General features: G+C 40.5%; 1 protein-coding gene across 2 annotated transcripts in view; it reads left to right on the top strand.

Annotated features, from left to right (window-relative positions):
• Window positions 1-23,690, top strand: part of sema5a (sema domain, seven thrombospondin repeats (type 1 and type 1-like), transmembrane domain (TM) and short cytoplasmic domain, (semaphorin) 5A) — a 173,942-nt gene that overhangs the window by 146,692 nt on the left and 3,560 nt on the right. For both annotated transcript variants that reach the window (XR_014772698.1, XM_084747092.1), the window contains exons 17-21: window positions 9,281-9,490; window positions 12,782-12,952; window positions 13,170-13,325; window positions 16,309-16,353; window positions 20,738-20,949. Coding sequence is in view for 1 of the 2 variants with exons in the window: in XM_084747092.1 (XP_084603218.1) it covers window positions 9,281-9,490; window positions 12,782-12,952; window positions 13,170-13,325; window positions 16,309-16,353; window positions 20,738-20,949 (794 nt within the window). In the remaining variant the exon portion in view is untranslated. The remainder of the gene's footprint in view (window positions 1-9,280; window positions 9,491-12,781; window positions 12,953-13,169; window positions 13,326-16,308; window positions 16,354-20,737; window positions 20,950-23,690) is intronic.

Below are 23,690 nucleotides of genomic sequence, written 5' to 3'. Positions count from 1 at the left end.
CATTTTTTCCCAGGGAGAAACGGTGGCGTGTCAGCAGCCTGATGTGTTTCACTTCAGCTGATCTGATATCAAGGCCAGGGCCTTCTCATGGGCGACAGATTAGTTTCTCCCGCTTGGATGTCATGAGCAGACACTGAGTAGACACAGGACAGTGCTGAGGGACGCCTCTGACGGATGGCAACCATTCCAGTATCCTTATTGTCTTTCTGTTTTTCTGTCCAGCGCTCTCTCTCCCTACAGTCAGCTTTCTCTTTTCTGTGGACGTCTCAGAGTTTATCAAGACAGAAACAGAACTAGTTGAGCTAATAAGTGAACACACAGTTCTCAGCTAAGTTATATAACAGAGGCCTGGTCCTTGGGGTGCCTGTTTCTATTGGAAACTGCTGCAAACTAATAAATGTATATGTAAATTTTGATGGTCAAATTAAATCTGAATTATTTTGGTAAATGAAGGTTACGGCATGAGGGATGTGCGCTTTTCTCCTAACTTCTGAATTTGCAAACATCATGTTTTTCCAATGAAGATTGACTGGAAATGTAATGTGTAACAATATTAATTGATTAAGAGAACGTCTTTGGTGATTAGACTCAGCAGCATCTTTATTAAATAAAGGTCAATGAAGTCGGAGGATATCCCAGGAGTCTAGACGCTGATGATGGTGGAGGTGGAGTGAAGCAGGCAGGTGGAAAATAGAGGCTCTCAGTTGAAACTCCTAAAAGGGAGGTGGTGGTGGGTTGCATAAAAATAAATCTGAAAGACAGAATCACAGGCTTCCGAAAAAAAAAAAAAAAATATGGAAGTATCTTCATTAAAGGGAAAATTCAGCACTTTTCATTTGCATGTGCAATGAGTGTTCATGGTGCTGTATTGATCCAGAAAGTTCATCTAACAAACTCCCTGGCCTTTTTCAAAAAAGAGTTCTTCAAGGGGTTGAAAAAATGTTTCATCAACATTCTCTGTTCCGCCTGGGTAGGTTCTGGATAAAACCCTTGGAATACAAAAAGGTTGTCAGTAGAACCTCCTGGTTGGGTTCTTGTTTGCACACTTAGAAGATGGAATGGTTCTGGATAGAAACCCCAGACAGCAGAAGTTCTCTGTAGAACCTCACAGAGGTTTTCTTTCACAGATGGTTCTAAGTATAGCCGTTTATTTGAGTTCTAGCTAGAACTCCCTGAAAGGGTTCCACATGGAAAGTTCTACCAGGGAGCCTAAAAAGCTTCTCCTACAGGGAGAAGCCACAGAACCCTTGATGGTTCTAGTTAGCACTTGTATTTTGAAGAGTGTAGCTGTTACTAAGCAGTTGATGCCAACATTTCCTGGTATGACTCTTTTTGTCTGTTATGCTTCAGTTAAGTGTGTAACCTTTGTCCTCTCCCCAGATTACTGTCAGATAAAGTTCAAAACCTTATTGCAATTACCCTTGACACCAAATTTGCAGGGTACCGCTGGACTGCCAGTGACACATTGTCTGTTTCACATTTGCCCTCAACATGGCACTCACAGAGTGCCACAGATTTTGGTGACACAGAGTCAACAAATTAGCAAATCAGCGTGGGTGATGAAAAGACACAACTGCCTGTCAGGAGAAAACTACTTTGTTGGCACAAAGCCACTGTTTTCTTAACATGCCTGCATGAAATTATGCCTCTGGGCTCCTAAAAACATCACAACAGCAGGGTTTTGATGGCACCTTCTTATCAGGTTTCAGCAATAAAGACCCAAAGAGAGAGCTTGTCTTCTCCTGTCTTCTTTAACATCACTTCGCTTTCCGCTTTGGTGCTTTTTTTTTTTTGGACCAATCAAGCTGGATGCTACCTCAGAGTGGAGAGCAGTGCTGTGGTACTTCAAATTACCAGGGAGAAGGAAATGGCTGTTTCTTTGATGGAAGCAAGTTTCCTTAGGTAGAAGAAAAAAATCAATCCTCCTTGTGCTGTTTGTTGGCAATTTCAGGTTGTTGGAGTTGGCTCATTCCTTTGAAAGCACCCACAGTTACGACAAACGCACACTTGAAGCCCACCAGTGCAGCCAGCAGTACCAGCCAGTATTTCGTGTTTACCTGTGATTGTATTGGCAAGAGGGTTAAATGGAGACAAACTGGTCTTGAATTCCCCTTTTTGATATTTGCTTTGCTTTTTCTGCTGTGTGCCCTTAAACGAAAAGTGCAAGTGTACCAGGGTTAAGTTCAACAACAGCCACTTCATACTGACCCACATGAAAAAAATCTCTCTATATATTTGGTTTAATAATTTATTTAAAGCACCAGTGTTTTGCATATGGAAACCCATTTATGTGAAATTACATTTAAAAGTGATTTTACATCACAACAATTTTCTAAACCCTACCATAAAGTTTTAAAGTGACTTGAAAGTAGCATAAAATGTGACTTTTCTTCTCACAAATAAGGATACTATTATTTAAGGTATTATAAAGTTTGGTTGGTTTCAGTTCATCTCACTTGTGGTGACTTGAAACCTGCATGTGGAAGCTAATCCATCACAGTAAGCGCTTACCTAATTTTATTGTCAAACTTGTGTTATTGTTGCAGTTCGGAGCAGCGGGGACTGTTTTCTACACTTTCCTTTTCAACATTTGCGGCGCATTCGAGGGCAAATTGTCAGTCAGGAGCTGAAAATCCTCAATCATGCCGAGTTACGTTGTCAGAAAAGAGCAGACAAACAATAAGCAAACACAGACATTGTGAAAACAACAGTGAGTTCAGTTGTTTGGGGCTTTGAAAGGTTTCTGTATGGCAGCTGACGAAAACTTGTCAAATGTCGATGTTTGGGGTGTTAGAAACAGTATGTGATTTTGAAATTAATCATCTAGAAATGCCACTATAAACTGGAGTTTACCTGCTACAAATCCCTTTGACATTAAACCTGTGCAAATGCCTCAAAGTAAATAAATATGATTCATGCTAGTAGCAGCTCTAATATTGTGCTTTCAGTCCTTGTATTCATATAAGCCCAGACAGTGCAGACAGTAAATAAAACCATTTCAATCAAACACTGTAAAAAAAAAAAAAAACATACAGTGGTTTAGTAAAATCATATAAACCTTTCTCATTAACTTAAATATAAAAGTTTTATTTGTTCAAGTTAATTAAACTTCAAATTTACTTTCAGAACTTAAAAGACTACAAGTTAGAAGAACTCATGCTTATGACTAGAAATGATAACTTGAATGAATGTACTGTACATAGTTTAATCAGTTCATTAACTGAAGTATCTAAAGAAGCATGATCAGCATATTAGCAGACTTCCCAGCATGCATTATTGGAGAGTTAAAACTCTCCTGATACCCTAATTTTTCATAGCTTGAAGAAAACATATATATGATATAAACTTTGTGTGTTTCTAATATACTTTTTTCACAATACTGCAAACTGTGATGAAGGTTAGTACTGAATTTAGTCCCTACTGCTTCCACATAAAATTTGATTAATTCATTTGGAGCAGTTTCACATATTGTCTCTTTGCCAATTGTGGTTGCAACTAACAATTATTCTCATTTTAAATTAATCTGTTGTTCATTTTCTGGAATAATTGTTTAATTGTTTGGCCCATAAAAAATCATAAAATAGTTAAAAATGTTGAATCAAATATCTTGTTTCCTGAATGACACACAGTTTGCTGTCACAAATGACTAAATAAACCAGAACACATTTACATTTGAGAAGCTGAAAATCTGAGAATTCTGACAGTTTTTCCTAAAATAAAAAAAGCTCAAAATGATTAATATATTATCAAAATAGTTGACAATTAATTTAAGATTTCACAACTAACTGATTAAGCAACTAATCGTTGTAGCTCTAGTGCCAATATTAGAACAAAGTAGCTCCAACAGGAGCCACTGAAGCTTGTGTGAACTGAGGAACTCACTTTTCAAACTTCAAAATGTAAAAGGAAATCAAATTTGTTGGTAATGTGACTGAAGAGTTGTTGGTTCAACTTAATATCTAAATCTTACTGCACATGATTTCTCAAGTATAACTGTATTAATACTGTAGCTGTAATAATATTGCTGCCAGAGACATGCACTAAGTAATAATAAAACAAGTTAATTTGACGAGTTTATTTGCTTTGAATCATTACAAAATTAACTTAAGATCTCTTTTCAAATCCAGTCAACCTAGAATTTTCAGCAGCCTGGACACCAACTTTTTTCTGTTGAAACCTGTTTTTTTCCAGTGAATAAATCGAAACTTTCAAAAACTCAGTGCACATATATCATATATCTTCGCTCTTGCTACTTGTGTGTCTGTGTTTCTGTGCATTTCTGTTCACTGATCTTTCATGCTCTCTGGGGTTGGGGATTTAATTGCACCCTCGCAAACTTTTAATTGGGTCTTCCATGAGGATATGCCTCTGGAGGGTTTCTGGGTCGACCATCGCTTCACAGGCCTTAGGACAGCTCGGGGAGTACTGTCATGCAGTGCTGCTGTAAACCTTGTTTTATGGTTATATGTGGCATGAGGCATGCAAAAGCATCCACACATTTTTTTAGGTATAAATATTGAGTGTAAGCGCAAGCACACACGTACCAAGAAACAGGTTCCTCCACAGGGAGACATTGCTGATCTGATAGGGAAAGTAAAGGAGGAGAGAGGAAGAGTAATGGGGAGTAAATGTGCAGTTGTGAATCTAGGACAGTCTGGAAGAAGCACTGTTTTTTTTTTCTGTCAGTGTGGTCCAGTGTTATGGTCTGATGTTGATAAAAGTCACAACATTCATGACAGTGCATCTCTCTTCTCTGCTGAAGGTTAGCGATTCTTCCACCTCTCCATCTCTCGCATCTGTCTGTCTCAAAGCAGAGTTGTCTCTCCTGTTTGCCGATGTCATGTTACGTATCTGTCTCTGCCTCTGTCTCGACTTTTTATTCTCCTTCTCGCTTCTTTCTCAGTTTGAATACTCTTACAGTTGCCTTTACAGTACATTAGATTGCACAGCATTGCGTGTCAGTGTGACTTCACAGAGACCCCATTCCTCTTTTTTTATCCCACATATGCGTTTGTCTATATTTTCCCTCACACAGAACTTCATAAGTTTGTTTACAGTGTATTTTGCCTTTGAGCGGGGTGTAAGGTTGAGCAATAGGAGGGAGGGAGGAGGGAACTTTTTTTTCATGTCCTAGTTTCTTTGCAGCGGGGACTATTAGATGTTGCGCCGTGTCCTTCTTAGTTTTGGCTCGGCCCAGCTCGTCAGGAGAGCGAGGATTAATTCTCTCCGGCTGTGTGTGGTTCTTGTGCGGATCGATAGATCCAGTCGCTACCTATTTGAGAGGGAGGGCACCACGCTGTTTGTTTTGGCGACGGGAGGGCAGCCCCTGTGAAGCAGCATTAACAATACACACAGCAGAGCAGTCTCAGGCCAGAGCTTAAGCAAGCAAAGTGAGCAAAGTGTGTGTGTGTGTGTGTGTGTGTGTGTGTGTGTATATATATATAGTGGGCACAGGCGTGATTAAAGGGATGGTTTGGATTATTTGATGTGGGGTTGAACTTATCGATAGTCAGTGTATTACCTACAGTCAGCATGCCCCAGTTAGAAGAGGCAGAGAGGGACACCGGCACAGAAGCTAAACAATGTACTCCTGTGGACAGGGTCAGCAACAAAAGGTATTTTAGCTACTTGAAAAAGGCCCACCTAAAAAAATCAATATCACTTTAAGTACGCCCTAAAGAATTGCCCTTAAAATGTTTTCACCACTTTACTTCGGCGTCAGACAGTTTTTTCTAACAACAAATTGTCATTATACAGACCAACCAATTTCATAACAAGTAATTTCATGGGAGTTGCTGGACAATCGCTGCCTCAATCTGTTAGTTTGTTTCTGTTATCTTGTGAATGTTAAGTTGCACATATTCAGTCAATAACACAAACAAACTGACACATCAGATATTTTGACTACCCCTTTAAGTGTCCACATTTGCATTTGTGCAGGTAGGATGAGCCAGTTTTTATGTATGTTGTCCTCCAGGAAAAAATTAGACTGAAGTCAGTTGAAAACATCTATCTTCGAGATGTGTCCTATCAAATTGAAATGATAAGAATGCAATTATTGTGACAGGCCTTGAATACGACTTTGAAAAAAAAGTGCTTCTGTGGCTCAATTTGCCCCAGGTTAGGATTAAGTTGATCTGAGTGAGCTGGCAAGTAGAACCATGTGGGGGTAAATTGACCATCCAGTTTTTCAAGTTTAAACCAGAGAATAATTAATTCGCCTCTTTTAAAAAAGTACTTTAATAATACATTTTCTCTTCCTTTTCTTTTCTTAAAGCTAACAACATAAAACCAAACAAATAAAGATAAAGCAACATGTGAGATTTTGGTATTTTTGTGAATTGGTGCTGCAGTTTCAGAGTTAAATTCACCTATAAACCTCTGTCATAAATAGGGACAACTGTACATGTGCATGTGTATTTGTAATGATTAATTATTTATGATCCAAAACTAGCAAGTCAAAAACTTTGCTAACACAGTTGCTAACACCAGCTGATTATGCCTAGAACTTGAATCAGGCCTGAAAAGTTGAGCCTGAAAAGGTCCAAGCCCAACAAAATTCTGTCCAAACCCAACCCAACCCGGTCCCTCTTTAGCATATTTCAGCCTGAACCTGATTACAGCCCGACACCTTTCCAAACAAACATCCCTCTATATACCAAACAGTAGGTGTTGGCAGTGACAGGGACAATACATGGGGGGAATTTGATTTGGTAATAATAATAATGATAATAATAATAATAATAATAATGATACCCACACCTGTCGGGCCCCGTTGGGTCCCATCGGGTTTGGGCACAGATCTAAGCCCCGTTTCTATTCCCCATTCCAGCATCGTCCTCCGTCTGCTTCTTAGATACACATAACAGTTGCCTCCTGAATTTGTGGTCATCTGACAATGTGCACAGTTGCTTGGTAGGTGAACTTACCGACAGGCTAATCTTACCCTACTCTCCCCTACTTGTTTTGGTGTGTGCATGGACGGTGCACATATGTGTTTCCAGATTAGCCTCTTGTAATGTGTATGCACATGTTTGCATGGGGCTGATTATAAAGCACTCCAATGCCTTTAGAGCAGAGCAGCAGTCCAGTCTCTCAGGCTACAGAGGGCTTGATAAAGACTACGGGTCACAGTGGCAGGCAGGTCTGTCCGTGCCACTGCCTGCTCAGAATCGATAAAGAGCGGGAGCCTCGACGGGCCTGTCAGCGCTCACGCCAGCTTGATGCCGGGGTGAGCCGGCCTGTGCACTGCCAAGGTCGGCCGTAGTTATGAAGAGGTCGAGGATTTGGGCTAGGTAAACACACTGTCCTCTCCCTGAGAATACAAAGCAGCCATGCCACGCTAACTGTCAGTGAAAAGAGCGTGCTGACAAAACAGCGAGGCCAGGTTGGAGGACAGAGAGAGGGGGGAAGCGAGACAGAGACAAAAAGCAAGAGAAGGTTAATGGAAAAGATAGACAGAGAGGAAGAGGAGGATAAAGAGAGGCAGGGAGCAAAACAGACGAGATATGGATCATAAAAAAAGATAAATCAAGCGATTTGAAGGAGAATCAGACAAAAATGGGAGGTTGCTGTGGCACGGTTTAGTGGTTCAGATGCAGGATCCAGATGTGAATCTGCGGTCTATTTCAACAACACAAAAATGCTCTCCCCTCTTCACTTTAAAGGCTCTAAAAGCAAGAAAGAGCAGAAGACAGAGTGCAGAATGAAGCAAAGCAGAAACAGCACAGACACAAAATGAAGTCCTCCATTGTTATCTGAAAAAGTAGATAATAACCCAGTTTGTTGAATGAGTGAATCATCAGAGAAGTGCTTGGACAGTGACTGTAATTTCATTGGAGGTGATTATCATTCACTCAAACAGATGAGTTCACTCTTTTCATTCAAAAAGGCCAGAAGCTCTCTGCCTCCCTCTCTCTGTGTGATCGTTCTGCTCATTTCCACGGCGCTGATTAATGCATGCAGTAATTATAGTTTAATAGAAATTACGGTTTCATATTTCATTAGGATTCCTCTGTTCAACTCATTCCAGATGAGAGTACACAGATTAGTCAGCTGATGCTGTTTGATGAGGGGGTGCGTTCGCGTGTTGACAGGACACACTCAGCTCTCACTGAATCCATCTTCAGACGATGACAAGAGGTCTGTGAAGAATCAAATGATGGATTACATTTGTGTAGCTGATTTCTGACACCGTCAGTGTGGTATCTGTCTGTATAAGATTTATATTGTGCTTCACTCTCTTTTGTGTTTTTTGCTCTGGGGCCATAGTGCTACTTGTATGGTATTTGGAACTAAAAGAAATACTGAATAAATTTACAATAAATAAATACAGTTATTTTTCTCACTCCTTTTACTTAAAAAAGTACTAGTACACAAGTAATGGATGTCCTGCCCAGTGTTGGAAACCTTCCAAGTGAGGTACAGCCACACTTTAGACCATTTAGCCTGGCATTTTAACCATGATTAAGGTAGCTAGGAGCTAATGGTTAGCTAAAGGCTATTGCACCTGCTGCCCAAACTATGTAGAGGAAAATGCTGCTGTAATCTTAACTAGCAGTTTGGTGATGCGTCTCTAACGTCTGCACCAAAGAACAACTATTTGAATTGACAGCTCAGACATGCAGCTGAAATCTGCAGTGTGATTTGGTCCGGCAGGTAGTGGTCATATTTGAACAGGCACCGCATTTCAGTACCCAAATCTAGTGCACAGACAGACATTGCCATTGCCTCAGCCATGCAACTACAGTACCATGGTTAATAAAAATTACACTGAATTAATTAATCAGCTTTTGTCTTTCTCTCTGCTAAAGATGAAATATAGTTTCTGGTATAATTCAGTAAACAGACAGAACTGCTGATTGGCAGCAGCTCTGAGTCTCTACACTGTAAGCACAAGTTGTTCCATCAGCTGATTTTTAATGAAGTCTGTTGAATTACTCTGCTGCACAAAATAACTGGATAAGAACACAAAACATGAAGTGGACACTGCTCTTTCAACACAAATCAAGCCAATGCTTTTAGAGATACTGATACTCAAAAAGCTTTAGTGTAAAGGCACTGTTATAAAGAGCAGCTCTTGACTCTCAGCCCTCTTCTCGCTCTTCAAAACAAATGTACACAGTGATTCCAGGAAGGGAGGACAAGTATCATCTTCTTCCTTAGAGAATATAGCAGGGTTTTAAATGAACTGCCATCTTAATGCAGAGAAAGGCTAACAATACCACAGGTCATTAGATGATGAAATAGTCTAATGTTGTCCTGACTCTATTCCCAACAGGGGAGGTGCTTCGTCTTGGGAGGATCTCAGGCCACACTGTGAACGGCGCCTGGTCGTCCTGGAGCTCCTGGTCTCAGTGCAGCAGAGACTGCAGTCGGGGAATACGCAGCCGGAAGAGGACCTGCAGTAACCCAGAGCCGAGGTACGGAGGTCAGACCTGCCTGGGACCAGCACAGGAGTATCAGGAGTGCAACATCACCCCTTGTCCAGGTAAGAAATGCACACATGCATGCCTGCTATCAGCCAGATACACATACTGTGCACACAATAACACCGGACACACAGAGATAAGAACATTTGCAAGGCCAGAAGTCAATTAGCCTGCTCTGTTTTTCACTCTCGCACAGATAAATACACACTCGTCCACGCCATACTCAAGCTATGTTTTTCCTTGATTAATGGATAAAAAACCACACAGACAAAATGACTTACCAAATCATCAGGAACCACAAAAGAAATCAGTTGCAGATAAGAGGTGTGACGAAGACCCCAATTTACACCAGGAATCAGAGACAATCCCTGTGGCGCTCCAGTATGTAATTACATTGCTGGGTAATTATGCTGCCAGCGATGGGAGGCCATATTCTGTTGTGAAAAGCCTTGAGACAATGCATTTTCAACACTCCTCAAAGCGGAAGACGGCAAGAGGAAGCTTTCTAATTAAAAGAATACTCTGTCTGACAAGGGAAGTAAGCTGTCTAAATGGAAATCCAGTGCTTAGTTTGGCATAAAGCACCTGGTATCCAGCACAGGCGCCAAACAGAAAAGCTGGAGCGTTGTCTCAGATGATTATTAATCAAGCCCCATGGAGCAGGGCTTAGGTACCCCAATAAAAACCTGGATCTGCACGTCATCTGCAGCCGCCGCAATCTGTCTTCATAGCTGCTGCCACCCTGTAAGCAAGCAAAAGAGCACGAGAGAGTGAACGGCCATCAATACTATTTTTACAGCCTGTTAATTCATTCATTGAAAGTGCACGCCACCGGGCTCCCAACAGCTTGAACACAGTTGCTAACAGGGTGAGCTGTTATCAGCCACAAACTTAGATGAAGAGCATCAGCTTTGCATTTTATTCAGGAGGGCTCTGCCTGGACACTCTAAGAACTAAAGGTGCTAACTAGAACCATAAAGGGATCTTTGGCTTTGGCATCCATCACATAGGGTTATAACTAGAACAATCTGTTTCCAAACAGAGGTTCTACAGACAGTCAGCAAGTAAAAAGTTCCTAAAGGATTTCATCTTTGAATAAGTATTTCATTCAAAAAATTTTGTGTTTTTTTTTAAAAGGGGTCTTTTAGTTTTACAAGAACCCTTGATGAACTTTTCTCCAACAAAGGGTTCTTCAGAAGCAAATGGTTCTGGGTGAAGCTCAGCCCTTCAGGAAGAACATTTTTGTAACCCTTATTTCTAAGAGCGTATGGCTGCCTTAAGCGTTTCCCCTGAGTAAAGTGTGTCGAGAGAATGCACTTTGATTTTCCTTTGCCAATACATGTTTGAGTAAAACATCGAGTGAATGCACTTTGATTTCCGTATGCTAATACGTGTAGTACACCTATTCTGTTGACTGTAATAATACCATAGCTACAATATGTTGATGAGCAACTCCACTCTTCTGTCCCCCAAAGGAACCGACTTAACCCAGCCTGAGCAGCAGTGAATACTAATGCATACTCAATTAGCACCCCTCTGAAAGTGAGATATTATTTTGAGGCAGGCAGACCGTGCCGGTAGACCAATTGTAATCCTCCTATGGCTAATCCAGTGCTTTTTAAATGCATTAGTGCACTGTGAAGGAGAGGGAGAGAAAAGGTGTTGTGCCTACCATCCATCTGGTTTGGAAACAAATGAATCCGTGTTTTTCTTGCGTCTGCGCCCGAGATGAGACGATCCGTCATCGAGGGCCAGGAATCGACTGGTGTGTCACTTTGTGATAGAGAAATTACACTGAGATGACAAAAAGCATCGGCAACTTCAATTACCTGCACTGTGCTGCCAGCCATCATCAGGTCTTTAAAAGCAATTCTCAAGTGATTCTGAGAAGGGAATATCTCTCTGCCACAATGAAGTAAGGTTTTTATCCAGATGATTGACCAGAAGGATATTTACTTCTGTTGTGATTCATGGACCAAAGATTGCCCCTGTTTTATTGCTCCTTTGCCTCCCTTCTTTTCCCTGCTCCCATTTATCTATTTCTGTCTTCTTTGTGTGCCAGTAATGTCATGAATTTCCACATGTTTTTAACTGACTGTTGTTTGCCACTTGGCACCGCATGAAGGGAGGAACAACAACAGGACTGCAACGCTTCATTTATCTTTATTAATCAGAGGAGAGATTGTTGAGTTCTGGGGGGGGGGGGTCAGGCGTTTGCTGTAACAGCTGGGTGAAGCACACTTCCTGTCACTTCAAAACATTCACAAACACACATACAAACATATTTAAATTGCTTCATATTTGTGCGTCACGCATCACTGTTTGAAATGACTTGGAATGACTTCCCATCACTTGATGTTCAGAGGAAATTGTCTTTTGAAATGACCTGGAACCTAAATCTTAGAAAACATGAATGCACACATTGTAGGGAATATTTTCATAGAAAACGTGAATCTTTGAAATTTTGTGGATATATCCTGTTGTCCTACATCAGGTACACAAGTAAATAACAAAAAGTTACAGGGAGAGTTCAGATTTTCTGAAGTGGGGTTCATCAGCAAGGTGCCAAGTAATGTACTGCTGTGGACAGTGTCAGCAGCAAAACATGTTTTTGCCCCCTAAAAAATGCCCACTTAAAAAATCTGTATCACTTTAAGTGTATGCAATATTTAGAATATTTTCAGCACTGTATGTTGCTGTCAGACAACCTTTTTGCGATGGGAAACAGCGATTATGTAAACCAAATATTGTGCTCTTTCTCTCAACCAAACTCTGTTGGTGAAGTCAGGAAATTTATCTTTATAGAGCAAAGGAGTTTCTGATCTACTGCTGTCTGCACTGTTTAGTTAGTTTGTGTTGTTGTGTGACTTTGGTGTTTTTAAAGGTTAGTTTGGATTCACCAATGTTTCAAAAATACTAAGAAACTAACTGATCAATGCAATGATACACTGACAACTCCCATCTTCTGCAGAATTACTGATCTTTCCAACGGAGTCTTGTCAGTTTCAAGGAACCAGCATTTGGGTTCTAAAACATTGGTCTCCCTTTGGAAAAGGCTGTCTGACAGCAACATAAAGTGGTGAAAATATTCTAAATATACCAAACACTTCAACTGATATTGATTTTCAGGTGGCTAAAATACATTTTGCTGCTGGCCCTGCTCATAGCAGTACATTCTTTAGCTTTCTACACTGGTACTCTGCTGCTTCTCCAAACAGGAGGCTGTAAGTAAGACACTGATTATCGATACCTACCTCATGCATCCCAACTTCAAATAATCAGGGCTATCCCTTTAAGATGAATATAACCAAAACGCTTTCAACAATATGACACTGACTTCTCTGGTTTAGTGGATGGCAGCTGGTCGTGCTGGTCTTCATGGTCCAAGTGCTCTGTGACGTGCGGAGGAGGACACTACATGAGGACGCGAACCTGCAGCAACCCCCCACCGGCCTACGGAGGAGACATCTGCCTGGGCCTGCACACTGAAGAGGCACTGTGCAACACACAGCCCTGTCCAGGTACATACACACACACTCACACACCTCAGTGATAAGCAGCTTAGGGCTCTGACTCGGCCACCAATCCATCACAGGTCCATTGCTTATTTTCTTTAGTCTCTCAGGGGGCACTCATGCATGACTAATGTGCAGCTGAGGGCGCGCACAACTCACATGTGCGCACATATATGGTACACACTGGACAGGCTGTGAGATATACTGTCACCATCGTTTCCAGAGAGCTGGTCCAGCTGGTCGGAGTGGTCCCACTGTGACTCCAACGGGGCCCAGATGCGCGTGCGTCACTGCGACGTCCTGTTTCCCACTGGAAACCAGTGCTCAGGAAACAACAGCGAGACCAGGCCATGCTCTCCTGACTCCAATTTTATACCAGGTGATCTCACACACACACAGGAAAGTCTTGGGCGCTCATGCATGACTTAACACACAACTTTGAGCACACACACTCATTCTGCACCACCCGCCGCCATATGCCCACAGCGGTAATTCAGTTCATTTCCAAGAATCCTGCGATAATGAAATGCGTTATTGATCCCTCTAAGGTGCTCGTCTCAGGTCAGAGGTCAGGTTCAGCGACAGGGCAGCACTTTTGGGGATGGTTGGGATTAGTGTCTTGCTCAAGGACTCCTGAGTGCGGCAAGTGATTACACAGGGGCGTGAACCCGGGTGTTACACTTAAGGGACGTCTCCCTAGTCATTCCAACAACCCTGCTGCTATATTAGTTTCATTATGAGCCTAGGAGTCTTGTCAGGCCATGCAAAAAGCACTTACAGCAGCAGTTTTACTTTTTTCCCCAAATGTTGAAAAGAAAGGGAGAAATGGCTCCTGTGCTGTTTTCTGTTCCTGGTCATGTAAGCATTTTTATTATTCCCGTACTATTCCTGGTATCCACGTTTAAGTGATCATTTGCCCTTTAATAATGCAACCTTTTTCGTAATGTAACAGTAATGGCAGCGTTAAGTACATAGTGTGTGGGAGATGTTGTTGTTAACAATGTGATGAGTGATGAGTGCAACAACTTCTTAAATGTCAGCTCAACTTAATTAACCACATGTAAGGTAGGTGCATGTTTTTTTTTATTTTTAGAAAAGAGGCAAATTAAGATAAACTTTACTGATAACACAGGGAAATATTGTGCTCACTAATCCCTGTTTTGTCACATCTTTAAAGTTGTTCACGCAGTACATCCACAGTTTAATGATATGTGATGATAATAGCTGCAGATTTACCTCTTGAAAAATACTTACTCATAGAGCTGCAGCTAGCATGCTAATTAAGCTAACGTTAATGTTTCAAGCATACTTTTTTTGAAACAAGAACCTTGTAAAGAGGTCCTAAATATGCACTTGACAGCTACATACTGATATAATACTAAAATCCTGAGGCTATAAAGCTGTATGCCCCAGGCAAAAAGCCAGTAGTGGTAACACTAAATGAGGAATCATTTTTCTTGTATCGCAGTGTAGAGCTAGTTAGTGCTATTATTATTAGTATGGTGAGAAGAAATGCAAGATCAGACTGTTTTGTGTTTGGTAAACATGATTTTGGCTGGGATTGGTGGAGTGTAAACATCCACAAACACAATAAAGAGCAGGACAGAACTGCTAACATTAGCCTAAACTCTAATAGCCTCCAGGATTGTCCTCTAAGTGATTAGCTAGTTAGCCAGACGTGTTAACAGTTGAGGGACCCTAAATCTTATATTTTATTTTATTTAAAAAAAAAACATGCCCAGCCTTATTTACATGTTGAACCTTCCCCATGACATTGAAAAAAAATGCAATACCCACCTGCCCATTATGACAACTTAAAACGGCACATTTGATGTTACTGTAGGTCAGCTTTCTGAAATCACGCAGTGACCATTCAGGCTTCTTTCTCGCTCTTTACAAGAGATGTTCAATCAGCAATAAGAAATAAGATCACCTTCAATTACATTTTTCCAAAATAGACATGAGCAGCTTGTTTGATACAGAGATACAGGATTGATGCACTGCATGTAAAATGCACCTTTATGACACATGAAAGTTATCTTTTTGATGTAACTGTTTGATCTCTTATAAATCTCACAAAAGAAGACTGAAATATAAAAGGCTGTGAACCTTTCAAACTCTTTAAATGTCCAGAATCACTCTTACTACAGCCCCAAACACAAAGCTTTACCATGAGATGTGTCTGGGTATGCTTGCTAAGCTAAGGGGTTTAGCAAACAATCACTTAAGTGGTCGTTTAAGTGAATGTTTGAAAGTCCTTTTAAATATACAGTGTGGAATCATTTGCCACAAAAAATGGCAGAGAGAACTATAATTTCAAATGGTATTTCAGGCTTTTAGGTTGTAGAAAGTCCTCTTTACAAATAGATGTTTTATATATGCAGAACAAAATGCTGTAGGCATGCAATGGTTCAGCCGGACTGGAAATTGAAAGGGCAGACAGACACAAAGATACCTAAGAGCAACGGTGAAATAAGAATATAGGAAATCACCTGTCATTGGTAAAAGAAATTGGGCACATAGCTTGAAAATATCTGCAGATTTAAATGGAAACAGGTTCCTGCTGCTCCAACACTATTTCAACTTAAATAATAATACATATTGTGTCTGAATTATACATTTTTTATTTATGTTGCAACAACCATTGAAGTGAGAGAAGAAAAACCTTAATGTGACTCCAAACTTTGAACTGGCAGTATTCATACACTTACACACGCCATTAGTATTGATATCTGCTTAGACGGGCATCCCCCTATTGACAGCTAGTAATGCGAGACACTCGAGAGCATTGATCTCTACTGCAAAGAGATCTTTAAAACAACTCCCTGTAACAAAGGATACTTATGTTTTTCACATTGTATCACCGCAAACGCTGCAACTGGTATAAAATATGTGGAAAAAGTTTTATATTTGAAGTAGAGGCCTGGACTTTTTAAACTTCAGGAATTAATTAATTATTAGACAGAATAAACATTTGATTGAAACACAAATGTGTAAGCTTTTCTGTATTAATTAGCAGGGATATAATAGTCATGAAAACCCTTCACAGGTCTTTGTAGAATCACCCATTTGCCTTTATACCTTATCATCCATCCCTTTTAATGGGAAAGGTAGTCCATTAAGGTTCATTAGCAGCGTCTTGTACTTCATTTCCTTTAATGAGAGCTGATACTTTTCATAAACCACTCCAGGTGCCACAGCTGTGATTAGCTGGCGGAGTTTTTACGATAATCTGTTTCATATTGAGTACAGCTTTCATCTCCACACTCACCTTCAAGGGTACAATTTGTCATGCTAACAGGGGTGCATGTGTATATGGTTTTTGGCCCTAATTCTGCTGCCTTTTGCTGTTTCTTTGTCAGAAGTCTCGATTGCACGCTCCAGCCAGGAGGAGAGGCGCTGTGGAGGTATGTTTTAGTGTGTGTGTGGGCGTGTGTGTGTGTGTAAGTGAGAGATGGGAGGATTACGCCAGGAAGTGCACATGTACAGCATCTTTAGCAATGAGATAACTTTCAAATCCTGCTTAGCACCATATAAGTCCAGCTGTAAACACACCCAAGATACATTAAAGAAAAACAATGAGATCATATCTGGAGATCGTCAAAGATGCACTCTAAGACATTTGTCAAGTTTTGAAACTGCTCCACATTTCTCAAGCCATAGTTATAATTTCCTCCCAAACAAGAACAATATCATCTTATGGACAGCACAGCAGACAATATTGTTGTTATAACCTACAGTATGTACATATACTCTTTGTACTGCTACATATGATTTAATGCAAACTTTTATTTACTTTACCTATAAAGTAGTTCTGAAAAAAAAAAAAAAAATGTCTGAAACACTAATATTCACAGTTAGAGGTGGTGTTTGAGTGAATCAATAAATTGCTTTTGAAAGTATGAATGTAACTATGTAGATTTACTCAAGTACTGTACTTTAGTACAATTTTGACACACTTAATTTGAGTATTTCCATTTAATGCTACTGAAACTTATACTGCACTTTATTTCAGAGTTAAATATTGCACTTTGTACTAAATTGATTTGACACTTTTTCCTTTTCTCATAAAACCATGACATGCTTATACGATATGATGCAGTACTGTGCTACTAATCTACGCAAAGGTACACAAAACCTCTAAAAGCAGTTCAACACTGATAAACTACTACATGAAAAAGTATTCTCACATCTATTTGCTAGTGATAATCACAGAATTATATAGTATTCTATAGTAACATACCACTTTTAAAACTGCCTTCTTCATACTGAGTACTTTTACTGTTGATACTTTAAGTGCATTTTGTTGCATGTGTACTTTTAGACAATGGTATTTCTACTTTTACTTCAGTAAAGGATTAGAGTAATTCTTCCACCACAGCTGTGTTGATAAAAATACAAACAGACTCATCTAGTTTGCCTTCAGCAAGCACCGTTGCCCACAGCAATACGCCACGTGATGAGCAGCAAGACTTCTGGGAGCTTTTGCACCCTGAGTTTTGCTTTTCACACAGGCTACAGGCTGCTCTTACTATCATTATTTGTCTTATTGGAGGAGGGGAGTTCTGCAGCATGCTGACAAAGCTCAGGGAAAAAAGAACAAAGTATAGTTCTCTCCTGTATAAATAAGAGCCAGTGGAAGACTGTACTCCCGATAGAATAGATACATAATAACTAGATAATAGTTACAATAGTTTGCAACTGATGGCAAACTTATATTTTAGCTGTGGATAGTTTATAAAATGTACGTACCTTCCAGGTCTGAAAAATGAAGCCAATGTGGAAGTGCTTTAAACCTGCATTCTTTCTAATGACCAGCAGGAGGGCGACTCCGCTGGGTACAAAAAGAAGTCAGATTGCATGGAGTCTTATGAGAAAATAACCCTGCAACTCATTTGATTTATCACATCGGTAAACAGTTTCCTGTTGGTCTCAGTAGCTATTTATTTAACTGTCCTCTTCTGCACAGCATGTTATTCATTTTGTAAATTATGTTCCCATTTAGACTAAAATAGATGATAAAGCAGGTTATGCTTTAACGTGGGGCTGCCTTGTGATTGACAAGTCAGTACCACAGGTTGTCCTCAGGTTCTCAGTCATATCGATCGGGATTAAGACATAGCAATACATGTCCCACCTCCACTCAAGTGTCCAAATATGGTAGCTTCTGGCTCCAAAAACACAACAAGGCCACGGCCATGTTGTCAAACTTGGGGCTTTAAAACAGTAGTCAACAAAACAACAGGTGATGTCACTCTGTATTTGTTATTATACAGTCTATGGGCTGTATCTTACACCCGGCGTAAAGCTGTTGTGCTGGTGGTGCTGGTGGATTTGCTGTCTTACATCGGCGCAAGTGCTATTTTTGCCACATCTGCAAGATAGCAAATGCACTTGCACCTGATCTGTCCATGGATGGGAGGTCTAAACATGAAGGCAAACAGAAGGTGTGGCCCAGTGGTGTTCAGTCTTTTCCCCACACAGGAGTGTGGATTAGTAAAGTGTCTTTGAACATATTTTCTCTTAGCAATAAAGTGTAAATATTGAAGTTAAAAGCGTGCAGGTGTGTGCATCTCGCCCTTAGCTGAGGTGCACACACAGATCTTCACAATCACAAAACATCTTTCACTAATGTTTAACAGCCGTGCGTGTGTGTGCGTGTCTTCAAAGTTAATCTCACTAATTAGGAAAAAGGAATTGTTATTGTAATTATAAAGCCTAATAAATCTCAACAGACCTGCAAAGTGCACACAGAACAGGGTCACAGCTGTCAGATCATTTTTAACAGATCAGTCAGCATGACAGCTGGAGCAGCTGTAGTGTTTGTGTTTGCATGTTTATTGGAATCCAGAAAAACAAGGATCAAACAGTTATGATCTATAATATGCAAAATGAGCAAGATGTTATATCTGACCACACAAAACCGGCCCGACCTGGGGAGAAATAGGCACGTGTGCTTCTGTCAGAACTGGATGGATACACCCATCCATAATTTTGTGCACTTCAAACTTCATTAACACTTTCTGATTGTTTCCTCCACCCACAGTAGTGTTAGTGGGGCAGAGGAACGAGGATGGGAGGAGGAGATGAGGATGAGGAGGAAGAGGATAAGGAGGAGGAGTACACACAGCCGTGTGTGAGGTGCCAACTTGAGTTTGCCTCTCCTCTAAACCCCACCATCTCTCTCCCCCACTTCTCACTCCTCCCCCCGACTCCTTAACCAGCAGAGCTGCATAATAATGATGATGATAATAATGAATTATAAAATATAACATAATCTCAAAGTACTTCAGTGTAAAACATAACCAGTTACATATCTGCATGACATTTACGGTTCATTTATTGTAACTAAAAATATATAAATATATATAAATAAACTATTTATACATGAAGCTGCTTTGGAGACGTCCTGCTGTCTCCATGTATTGCATTTCTCAAATTGAGATCTGTCTGCTCGCTTGAAAATCTTTCCTCTTTGTTTCCTCCTGGTTGATCCACTTTTGATCCACTGTCATGTGCTTTCCACTTGCACTTTAGATCAGCATAAGATAGGGCCCTGAGACTTCAGCTGTTGTGTCCCAGAGACATTAACCACAGTCTGTAGCCACAAAAAATTATGTGGCCACAAAATATTCCACATAGGTGGCCCCCTGTGGCCACCATGTTTTATCCTCAGAGTGCAAGTCTTCACCAACACAACATTACAACTCCACAAACATCCTTATTCCTTTGTGCCTTTTAGTTCAACATTCTGTGAAAACACCAACCAGTTCTCATCACTGGCTAGTTACCAAGTAGGCTACCAAACCCACTCAAACTGCAAACACAATGCTTACAGAAGAACCAGATGCACAAAAGGTGGGCTATATAAGAAATGGCAGCAAAATGGAGAAGTAAACTAGGGGTTTAAGTGTGTTGTTCCCTGAGATAGCTGAGAATCTAGCTTGTTTGTCATCTGAAACAGTGCCTTCAGGAAAAATTGCAACAGAAGTCACGGGAAAAGTGGAAAACACAGGTGTCACAGTTAAGGAGGACTGTGTTAAGTTGCATTACATTGCCGTTTCTGAGTGGGCTCAGTGCTTAAAAATATTAGCGTCAGTCCCTGCGTGTCTCTGTCCATGAAATGTGATGTTCAAGAGGAATTGTGCTTTAATAATACTGAAATCAATGCAGCGTTTAAGTTAATGTCACCATTATTGTGGAAGAATGAAAAGGTTGAATGAATAATAATGTATTAAGTGATATTATCAATTACTAATTGCTGGATATAGCAGTCTATAAAAATATGGTAATTAGCATTCATTTTCTGTTCCTTTTTATTTATTTTCCTGTTTTTTTTATTGTTGGCTGTCAACAGTTGCTGTAAATGACACAGCAGGAGGTCACACAGAGGGATTCAGATGTAAATCAGTGTTTAATGCAGGAAAATAAGTTGTATTTATATTTGACAGCTGTGGATGAATTCTAACTGTAATTATAGCCAATGTGAACAATACCGAGATGAAAGTGGCATGTTAATGCCAAATATAATCAGGGCATACTGTATGCGTTACACAACAATTACACTTCTTTCATCTGTAATATACAGCAGGTCTCAGTGGCACACAGTAGGAACACAAACAGAAGACAAGGAGAAAAAGAAATTCTTCAACATCCCCAAAGGGTCTTTTCTTTATTGCAGAACAGTCCATCATTACCATATGAATTACAGCCTCAATTACTACTTCCACTTGTGTGAACTGACAGGGATTTATCCCCGCCCTTCTTCTCTGTCTCACTCTCTTCTTCCAGACTTCAACCTCTTCCACATGATCGCCGTGGGGCTCAGCAGCTCCATCCTCGGCTGTCTGGTCACCCTGCTGGTCTACTCGTACTGCCAGCGCTACCAGCAGCAGTCCCACGACGCCACCGTCATCCATCCCATCTCAGCCGCGCCGCTCAACACCAGCATCACCAACCACATCAACAAACTGGACAAGTACGACTCGGTGGAAGCCATCAAGGTCTGTGGATGGGTTTGCAAGGGGGGGTCACTCTCTGAGGGTTGACAGATGTCCAGATGTGTAGAGGCAAAGCAGCAGTTTGTAGCATTTCCATACTTGTTTGACTTAATCAATTGATGTCACACTCTGAGTCAGTGAGCAACAGTCTGCCTCTTCCTCCAGTGTCAGTTGTGATTAAATACACTTCTTACTGCATGACTCTCACTGTCACGCCACCTCCTGTCGTGCACTGACGCTCTCTGGTCGTGTAACAGATAGGCAGTTGTGCGTACATCCTCTCTCCTTGTGCTCCTCTGCTGTGTGTCTCAGTGTGCAACTTTGTTCTGTGTCAGTGGTCATACACTGCTTTCTCATAACATACTAATGCAATTACTTATCGCTGCGTGGGTAGGTAATCAGCGAAGGAGACGCTCTGCATCTGCACATTTCCCTGCGTAGACAGGCTCTTTGTGTCATTAGTGCATCCTAAATTGCAGACAGTCGGATGTAGCGGAGCCAGTGACAGGGATCCAGCTACTCTCAGGGTACAAACAGCCTCTTATCCACTGATACATCAGGCCTTTAGTGCCAGACTGAGCTGGTGATTAATGCCTGTCCACAGCTTCTCCATGCTCCAGCTGGGCTTTTTTCAAGGATTCCCAGTGCTCTGTATTAAAGGGTGTTTCAACCACTTTAACACACTGCGCTTTTTTGAACCCTAAAAAAGGAGCTTCAGAAGGAATAAATCTGGTATCATGAGATCATACCAGTGAAAGAATTAGCCTCAAAATATTCTAACAAATTAGATTTGTAAGACAGCCTGACACTAGCAGGATACTTAACAGCTCTGGCACCAATTGGTCTTCCTGTTGATAAGCAGATATTGAATATGCAATCAGGCTACATGGCATAAATCACAGCAGCTGAGCTTGAACTGCCGCTACATCTATCAAGCTTTCCATTGTCACATGGCAGATATGCAATAACAGTTAAGAATAAAAGCAATTTGCACTGCTGAAACAATTGACCTTTCCTAAGTGTGCTACTGTTGTAGGTAGTAAGCTAATAGCCAAATATTTGCAGCTTGTGTTATAGCAGGTGAACGCAACTTTTCCTTACATATTTAAAGCCAGGGTAGACAGTTTATTTTTGGTGTCACTGAGCAAAGTTTTAAGCATAATGTAATTAAAGTGGTCTGAGAGAAAACTAGACTTATGCTCCACCTCTTTGGTCTGTGTACAGGCTTCAGTAAATCGAGCCCGTGATGGGAGAGCCAAGCACAGGTTGTTAAGATAGTTGATAATTGAATCTCACTCACAAAAGTTAGTATTTGACAACCTGGGGAAGAGATTCAACGATCAACTATCTTTCTCTAGAACTGCCTACCCCAGCTTTAGATCTAGATTTAATAACTCCATTCATACCACTTGAAAATGTAGAGAAATGCAAAAGCCAAGACACTGTCAATGATTAAACGATCACTGTTCAAGGGAAGGGTTTAGTGAACGGTTTATACTGAAGCTTATATTATAGTCAAGACGATTTTACTTTAATGCTGATAAATTAGCAATTTTTAAGGCAATTTCCTGTTTCTTTGTGTTTGATATCATCTATTCTGTCAGAGGAAGTCTTCAATATCAGACATATTTTATAAACTAAGTGAATACCTGGATCTCTGTTTGCAAAACTACTTCACAGATATGAAAGTGTTTTGTAAAACTGCCACAGAGTGAACAGATCCTCTGGCTCAGAGCAAACGTCTGTGAATGTAATTTCATTGAGGAATAAAGGTGTGAGGAGCGTTCATCTGTCATGCAATTAGAGTCAGGAGCATAGAGCATAATTCAGTTAGTTCTATTGCGGATAGAAGTGGATATGAATATAGACAGTGTGTGTGAAAATACAAAAGGAGCTGCATGACAAATGAACGCTGTCTAATTTTCCAAAGGCACGTTCAGCCTCCAACCCTCACTCACTGAGCCTAAACGGTTTGGATGTTGCAGTGAATTTTCAACCATTAAGTGTGCAGAATCATAATTTGCCTCCTATGAGCATTTATAGGGAGGAATGATGAACACCTGATGCCATATTTTAGAGTTTCTGGCTCAATTCCTGATGATCCTAGTCATTATTATTATGCAATGTATCATAGATGCCGGTTTTTGGGCCAACTGGTGTATTTCCAGCAGTGAAGTTTATGATCACAAACTTAAGTAATCTTTAAGCAAGACAGAATAGCGCTCAACAGTGAGGTTCCAGAAAGTGAAAATCCCATTCACATTCTGAATAGTGGATTTTCATTATTAAGCACAATGTTGTAACCATCCGAGGTAGACTTACTGATGGTTTACGTTACGTTATGACCAACCATGGTTTTCTTTGTAAGGAAAACTTGTGGGTTCTGTCAGGGACAGTATGAAAAACAAGACATACAGGCTTGTGATGAGTTTTGCAGGCTGGCTAGTTAGGTAGCTAGCATTAGCTACATGAAACTACATGTGTTGTACTGACTATGTTGTCTAATATATACAACCATGGGCACCGTGATTAATCCATGGATCATAAAAATGGTCATAAAAATGAACATTCTGATTAATAGCGGATGGGAAATAGGGTGCATCTCCCCGGAGAGAGACAGACATGTACATTCACACACAAGGCACAGCAGCACAGTCTCAGTGATTATATAATCCTATTTTCTCTGAAGGACTGCAGTAATATTAACATGCATTTTCACTAAACAGGAAAACAAAACTGAAAGC

Source organism: Lutjanus erythropterus, chromosome 21 (genome assembly GCF_056507025.1).
Source record: "Lutjanus erythropterus isolate fLutEry1 chromosome 21, fLutEry1.hap2, whole genome shotgun sequence".
Taxonomy (NCBI): domain Eukaryota; kingdom Metazoa; phylum Chordata; class Actinopteri; order Lutjaniformes; family Lutjanidae; genus Lutjanus; species Lutjanus erythropterus.
The sequence above is the reverse complement of the archived record's forward strand: the minus strand, read 5'-3'. Positions and strand labels throughout refer to the sequence as shown.